This window comes from Ailuropoda melanoleuca, chromosome 1, assembly GCF_002007445.2.
Source record: "Ailuropoda melanoleuca isolate Jingjing chromosome 1, ASM200744v2, whole genome shotgun sequence".
In the NCBI taxonomy this organism is placed as follows: Eukaryota; Metazoa; Chordata; class Mammalia; order Carnivora; family Ursidae; genus Ailuropoda; species Ailuropoda melanoleuca.
The window spans coordinates 38,758,433-38,767,053 of record NC_048218.1 but is presented as its reverse complement, the minus strand read 5'-3'; the positions used below and the strand labels follow the sequence as shown (position 1 = coordinate 38,767,053).

The window sequence follows — 8,621 nt, the reverse complement described above, 5'->3', positions numbered from 1 at the left end:
TGTGGTCCATATATACAATGGAATATTACTCAGCCATCAGAAAGAATGATTACCCAACATTTGCAGCAACCTGGACGGGACTGGAGGAGATTATGCTAAGTGAAATAAGTCAAGCAGAGAAAGACAATTATCATATGGTTTCACTCATTTATGGAACATAAGGAATAGCAGAGAGATCAGTAGGAGAAGGAAGGGAAGAATGAAGGGGGGGTTAACAGAAGGGGGAATGAACCGTGAAAGACTATGGACTCTGGGAAACAAACTGAGGGCTTCAGAGGGGAGTGGGTGGGGGATTGGGATAGGCCGGTGATGGGTATTAAGGAGGGCACGTATTGCGCGGTGCATTGGGTGTTATATGCAAGTAATGAATCATGGAACATTACATCAAAAACTAGGGATGTACTGTATGGTGACTAACATAACATAATAAAAAATTATTAAAAAAAAAGAAGCCGGGAAAGGAATATTGAAATAGAAAATATAGAATTTTTAAAATATTTTAACAGACTTTAAAACTCAATGGAAATTTATTGCTCCTGAAAAAACTATGTATCTCATAGAAATATGTATTTCTTGTGAACTTGTAAAGCCACAAATTGATACCAAAAGGTGGACAAGAGTACAACAGCAAAGTTGTGTGCTAGATAATTAATCTAAAATAGAGAAGATAAAGCAAGTTTCATTTTTCATTTTTAAGACATTTAAGTTGATTATAAAAGGAATTCATATTCATTAAAGATTTGGGAAAGATTAAAAATCTACTTATTTCCTAAACATTCCATTATAACTATTTTCTAGTATTAAACACTTTTCTTCATCATTTTGGCGTTTACTTCCAGTCACTTTATCTTTCTCATATGTATGAAATAGATTTTGCACGAATACAAAGACACACATATACATATATGCATAATTTCGATGTTTTACAAGGAGCATGTGATGTCATGTAATGAAAGTATATTTTCACTTAAATCAAAAATGTTATATTCTCTCTCTTTTCATTGGTCTCTCATTGAAAATGTCCTGTTTGAAATTTAAATACAGTAGTTTAGCTATCTCCTCTTTGTTCAACTTTGTTCTTCCAACCCATGCTCAGGATCACTATCAATGGCTAACTATTCTCAACAAGATATTTTCCTGAAGAAAGGAGTTCTATTCCTGAAATGAATGTAGATGCAATATTAGAAATAACAATTTTTTCAATAGGAAAAATATCACATGTATGAATCATAGTGTATTTAAACACTTCTATAAAAGAAAATCTAGATTTTTTCCCCAATCCCTCACTATTGTAAAGAAACACAAAGCTTACTTGTTTATGTAACTCTATGTAGTCATGATGATTTCTTTAAGATAATTTTGAAGAAAGATGACCATAGGGCAAACAATTATGTATGTTATTTCCTCCCCCAAGTTACATATATTATTAAGATTTTGATACTACTGTCAAATTATCAACCAGATGTGTCATTCCACTTTACATCAATTGCTTGGATCAAAATGAGACAACTCATAGGATCCACCTTCTACTTTCCAACTCTACTATGATCCGTTCTCATGTCTAGCCCTTTCAATTTAAGGAGAAAGGCATTAACGAGATGCAAGTAATATCTTTTTCTATTACTTTTCAGATGATCTCTTTTTTCAAATGTAGTGAATTTTGAGACTTACGTTTTTGAAATCTGGTCTCATCTATACAAGATTTGGCAGAAATTTCTTGGCCTTTCCAGCATGACCCATGTTATTCCTTATTCAAAATTTTTATTGGTGTCTTAATAGAAGCTGGGAGAGAAACAGGGTTGGATAACCACTGTTTATGAATTTTCCCCATAAGTTTGATGCAGTTTTATTTTCAAATTAGAAAATACTGGTTGAAGAATTATTTTGAAGAAATCTTGAAGGTAGACACTGTTATAATTAAGAACAAAATAACTAACTGCCAATACATTAGAAAAGTTAAAAGCAACTAAGTCATAGCCCAAAAAAGAAAAAAAAGGAAAGAAGTGAAAAGAAACTACAATGAGGTGTAAAGTTTAGAAAACAAGCTAAGAGATGGAAAATTAAACATGTAAATTATATCAATAAATAAGTCATTTGAACTCCTTAGTTTAACTTAATTCCATAAATATTTATTGAATACTTAATATGTGCCAGGTACCACTACATCCTGAGGAGTTAGTGGTAAACAAGATGGACACAGGACCCCCCAGTCCTGAAGTTTAGTCTAGTGGAGAGCATATTAAACAAGTAATTACAAAGTGATGTGTGTCACAAAAAGAGAAGTTCAGGGTGAATAAAGCATATGTCAAGGGTTTTCTACATGGGTTGGAGAAAGCCATAAACACATTATCACATACATAAGTTTTTCCTCATCATCACTGATCAGCTATACATTAACGAACATCAAATTTAATACTGAAATCCTAGAAAGAATCACTGTTAACATAAGAAATAAGACAAGGATGACTGCTGTCATCAATAAGTTTTATACATGTTCTCACCAAGACAAAAGGTACAGAGAACAATTCAATCTTAAGGGAAAGAAGCAAACTGATGAAATGTTGCTTATTTCAGAGAATTAAAAGAAGATGAAGAGCTTCAATAGCATTATTCAATATCAACACTGTTTTAAGGCATGCACTCTATGCCAAGGACTAGGTTTAAAAAAAAAAATAGTGAGCAGGAGTTTTCAGTATTGTAAGTGAAAATAGACAAGAAATGATTACTTTATAATGGGTTAAGAGCAGTACAAAGAGTTAACACAGTTTTATGATAATAGGAGAGCCAACTAACCCCTTCATAAATGCATCGGGAAGAGGCTTTCCAGAAGTTTCAAGACAAAACAGAGCCCTGTAGGATAAAAAAATATATAGATGGGAAGATATTTCTGGACAGCAAAATTTTCTATTTAAAAGTGTAGGATGTGAGGCCAGCAAAATAAAAGCAAAAATAAACTATTGGGACTATACCAAAATAAAAAGTTTCTGCACAGCGAATGAAAAAAAAAATCAACAAAATTAAAAGGTAACCTACTGAACAGGAGAGAATATTCACAAATGCCATTTCTGACAAACGGTTAGTATCCAAAATATAAAATAACTGATACAAGTCAATATCCAAAAAACAAATAATCCAATTGAAAAATGGGCAGATGACATGAACAGACATTTCTCCCAAGAAGACATACAACTGGCTGACAGACACATGAAAAGATGCTCAACATTACTCATCAGAGAAATGCAAATTAAAACTACAATGAGATATTACCTCACACTTGTCAGAATGGTTAAAATAGAAAACACAAGAAACAACAAGTGCTGGGGAGGATGTGGAGAAAGGGGAACTCTAGTGCACTGTTGGGAATGTGAACTGGTGCAACCACTGTAGAAAACAGTATGGATTTCCCTCAAAAAATTAAAAATTGAACTATCCTATGATCCAGTAATCACACTAGCGGGTATTTACCCAAAAAATATAAAAACAGTGATTCAAAGGAAGATATGCACCCCTATGTTTACTGAAGCAATATCTGCAATAGCAAAAATATGGAAGCAGCCAAAGTGTCCATCAACAGATGAATGGATAAAGAAGATATATACCACATTGTGTGTGTATATACATATATATATATATACACATATATATACATATATATATACACAATATATATATGTATATATATATATATAATACTAAGTGAAATAAATCAGTGAGAGAAAGGCAAATACCATATGATTTCACTCATATGTGGAATTTAAGATACAAAACAAATAAGCAAAGGAAAAGAAAAAGAGAAAGACAGAGATAAACCAAGAAATAGACTCTTAACTATAAAGAACAAACTGATGGTTACCAGAGTTGAGGGAGTGAGGGGATGAAGGAAATAGGGGATGGGATTAAAGAGTACACTTACCATAATGGGGAAAAAAAAGAAATTGAATAAAATGATAAACAAAAAAAGTGTAGGATGTAACAGAGACCTTAGCACATGCTGTGCATTTTAAAGCAATTAGTATGGCTGTAGCATCCAGTAGGAGACTAGAGAAGAACAAGAAATAAGTTTGGAGAGGCTATCATACATAGTTCAATTATACAAAAAATTTAGAATTTCCCAAGGAAACACTGGGCAATGATGAAAGGATTCTAAGCAGTGGAATGGCATTATCAAATTTGTGTTTCAAATGCATTCAAAAGATAAAAGTGCATGTTTAGGAGTAAGTGCAGTAATCCAGGTGACAAACGGTTGTGATCACAACTAGGATAGTGGTCATGGAGTTGGAGGAAAAAGCTGGATTCTAGAGATAATAAGGCCACAGAACTCATGGACTTAGAGAGGGGCAGGCAATGAGAAAAAGTCAAACATGACTCCAGGATGAACGGTGCTACATCCATTTAAATAGGAACACCAGGGGGCAAGGATTATAAATGTAATGATCCAAATTGTAAATGTAAAGATAATTCTGGTTTCATCATGCTGAGTTTGAGATGCCTGTGCAATATTCAAATTGGAAATTGTCTAGTATACAGTCAGAAAGATATTAGTGGAGCAGAATTTTGAGTCATCAGTGCATGCAAGAGATACTAATTCTAGTCCTTGGGGATTGAGATGATCACTTAAGGTGAGTAGATAAGACAATTAACTCCCTTCTCTTCCCACTACCAGTAGACCCAGTGGAACAAAAACATTTTTGAAAGATTTTTATTAACCCATTTTGGATGTATAGATAAAAGTGATAAACAGGTACTTCGGAGCCTATAATTTAAATTTGGCACAGAGCCTATAATTTAAATAGTGGCACAGGCAATTGGTAGGGTTATTTGCACTAGTTAGTTCTTCTCTCCTGAGATTTGTTAACTAAGGTTGAATAAATCATTGGATTTCAGAGTGTGGGATCTTAGCATAGAAGAACTTTCCCTAGAAACACATAACTAGAAAGAGATTCACATAACTGGAGAAAAGATTCCTCTCTATATACATTCTTACCTGTTGAACATGATCTGAATTTTCTTTAGAGACAGGGAAACAGATTAGCATAAATTGGCTTAAGGATACTGTCATTACTATGTTTTATGAGGAAGGAAAATAACAATGAGCTAGATACTGTTCAGGACAAGATAGATGAGGTATTTCTGGTTTATGGCCAATTATGATTAATGTAACAATGATTATACAATGGCTACTATAAGCCAGGCATTTGGTTAAAAACCTGGGATTCAGTTTTGCCTTCTAGGAGATCATAGTCTATTATTTAACTAGAAAATAGACTTAAGAGCATTAGTTCCCCTTAACTAGGTGCTTCATCGGCTAAAATATACAGTCACAGTTATTGCTAAGAATTTTAATAAACATGATAGGAAATCAATCTCTAGTTTCAAAGAACTAAGAGGTCAATTGCTTTCAAAGAAACAAAAAGTTAATTTAATCAATATTTCTCTCATTTTGAAACCGTCTGGAAAAATTTGAACGGTATTTTTGGCCCCTTTGTCCCTTTTACTATGGTGGTATTCCTCATAGGCCTTGTTTTGGGAGGTCGTGATTGACTTTGTTGTGGTTTTCCAGGAAGTGGCTGATGATTTTTATTACATATAAACTCAAGCCAGGAGACCCCTGGAGGCAACCGGTGGTAACTAAGTACCTTAGTGAATACACAACCTGAGAGAGTAGATGTGGTAGGCTCTTTGGAAGGAGGGGTTAAGGAAGGTGGAGTTGAAGAGGAGGAAGAAGATGATGAAGATGATGAAGAGGAAGAGGAGGAGGATGTGGAGGAGGAAGAGGATTGAGGCAGGGACTGTGGCTGAAAATTACTACTTTTCTTAACATAAAGCAGCCAGTCAATAGCCTGGGGTTGTTGGCTTACAACTTTGTTTTCAGGGGCTACTGTCAGCCATTTGTTCCTATTTAGCTCCTGTGTGATATCAGGTTCAGATGGAGAGAAAATCTGGATCTTCGCCATTCCTCCAAGGTTGTCTTCAGGGGCTTCATCAGGCTGATTTTCTTTCACAGGGGATGGGAGACAAGATGAGACAGAAGTCTCTGGTAGGGAAAGGAGAAAACCTAATTTCACTTCCATCTCTCCCCCAGAACCAAGTTCAGGTGTTGGTATGACAAACAGTGTTGCACTGCGAGGATCTTTCCTTCCTGTAAGATGGTTACACTGAGATTTTACGCAGGAAGCACAAGCTAAGCAAACCATGTAATTTGACGAAAGGCGGGGACCAGGATGAGGATTTGGCCTTCCCCTCATCCTTCGAAAGAGAATCTGCCTACAGAGATCCCTCTGGATTCTGGTCTTGGAGAGAGAACTGACAATTTTATTTACAACATCATCAGGGACTGTTCCACCTCTAACAGTGCAGGGGTAAATATAATTTAAACTCCATGGAATTTCTTTATTTGATTCTGTTTTGGCAGAAAGATCAAAGCTGCTTTTACTTTGGAATCTGGAGCCCAATGTTGAAGCAGCTATATTTCTGATGAAGTGTTTGGAGCTTGATAATGATTGACCTGAGACATTTGGTTTAGAATGGGGTGAAGATAAATCTGTGGCTTTCTGTTTGTCATTTGGTGAAGAGGTGTTCTGAAACTTGGAGTGACAAACTGGTGAGCTCAGGCTCCTGAAGTCATGGTTTAGTGTAAGCACCGTCTTAGATTTGGATGAGAACAATGGCAAACTCTGAGTCTGATGGACAGAATGTGCTAAAGGTGATTTCCTTGGTTTTGAGGGGGACGATGGTAAGCTCAGAACACAGGAACTAGAATTCAATGCAGGTGCTGTCTGAGGTCTAGAGTCAGGTAATGGTGAGGTCAGAGCCATTTGATTGGATTCCAATGAACGTGATGACTGAAGCATGTCATTTATTTGAGGTGTAGAACTGAGTGACGGTGAGCTCAAAGATCTTTGATTGTGCTCTAATAAAGATGTCCAAAGGCTATCCAATGAAGATGCTTTCAGAGGCTTGGATTGTGGTAATGTTGAGCTAAGCGCTCTTTGATTAGATCCCAAAGAAGACGATGCCCAGAAGATGTCCGCAGAAGGAGTTTCTTGATGTTTGGGGGGGAGTAATGATGAACTTGAGACTCTTTGATTAGACTTCTGTGAAGGTGATGTCCCGCAAAAGTCTGGTGAAGATGTAGTCTGAGGTTTGGGAAGGGGTAATTGTGAGCTCGAATTTGTTTGGCTTGACTCCAACGATGAAGATGTCTTATTAAGTTCAAGTGAAGATGTTGTCTGAGGTTTATGGTGTATCACAGGTGAGCTCAGGGCTCTCTGATTAGGCCACAGTGAAGTTCTCTGGTGGAGGTCTAATGAAGGTGTGGCCTGACATTTGGATTGGGATACTGGTGCTTTCAGAGCCCTGTTATAGAAGCCCTGTGAAATTGTGTCCTGAGACTTGGAAGAGGACAATACTGAGCAGCTCTGCACCATCTGCTTAGAGCTAACTGGAGGTGCTGCAAGGTGATTACTATGGGGCTGCACTCCGGCCACAGGCTGGTTATTGGGTTGATTTAATTTTTCCCCTGAGTATTGATGTGTTAATGAATTGGTTGTGGCCAGTTGGTAAGAGTGTTCTAATGGCACAAAGTGTTGATCATAATATGCCAATGGTACCATCTTGTGCTAGTGGTAGAGGTCTTTTTGAAAGCAGCTGGCTTGTGGGATATTTGCAAGTCTTTTAGATGGATTCATTGGACAATGAATATTTTAAAATAAATAGTCCTTGGTAGTTTCTAACTTCTATCTTGTTTCCTTACTGTTAATTCCCAAATATTATAGAGTGTCTCAAAATTCAGATATAGATGAAGTTGAAAAAATTATCACCATTTGAGATTCTCTGCTATCTTCTCTTTCATTATCTAGAGGCTTTTTTTTTTTCCTCTTGAAGAAATAATGCCTGTTAATAAAATAGTGAAGAGAGTTCAGAAAAGATCCTGATAGGGATATTAATTTTCTCAAACAATTTGTTGTAGTGACTACATCATGGGCTTTATGTTAAACCCTAGCCATTTACTCTGTGTGTAACTTTTGAAATAAACTTTCTAAACCCCATTTATCTATCTGTAAAAAGATAAATATTTAATTTTTTGAGCTAAAAACTAACTAAGATACAAAGTGTGTAGCATTGTCTAGGATATAATAAAAGTTAATAGCCATTTCTGGTACTTTTTTAATAACAGCTTTAGTAGAACAAACAAAAAAAAAACAAAATAATCTATGATAAGTTTGTTGCAAGAAATAAGAGAATCTTACAGAAAAGTGAAAAGGAAGTTCTGAAATGTTGGTTTTCAATTTAGATTCAATTACCTATTATTCTAGTTGAAAGTCTATTGCATACTTTAAACCTGTCCTTATTTGTCACCATTGTAGCTTTTGAAACTGTGACTACTACCTTTTAAAACTAATGTCTTTGTTCATGTGCCTTATTTCTTTCTATTCTGGTTCTCTCTATTCATTCTCTCATTTCTCTCTAGGACTTCACTAAATTATTTTCTTTTCCTCCCACCTCAGTGTAGTCCTCAGTGTTATATCACCAGTTCTCATCTCTTTTTATTTAGTCTTATGTAATCACAATAGTTATGTTTAGGATTTAAAAATGAGCTATAGAAAGAAGGCTCACAAAAA

The 8,621-nt window shown here is 35.6% G+C and overlaps 1 protein-coding gene across 1 annotated transcript; it reads right to left on the bottom strand.

Annotated features, from left to right (window-relative positions):
* Positions 1-5,435: 5,435 nt before the first annotated feature.
* Positions 5,436-7,785, bottom strand: CSNKA2IP (casein kinase 2 subunit alpha' interacting protein). The gene has a single exon (XM_034667757.1). The coding sequence runs from the start codon at positions 7,611-7,613 to the stop codon at positions 5,436-5,438; it is 2,178 nt and encodes a 725-aa protein (XP_034523648.1). The 5' UTR covers positions 7,614-7,785.
* Positions 7,786-8,621: the final 836 nt, after the last annotated feature.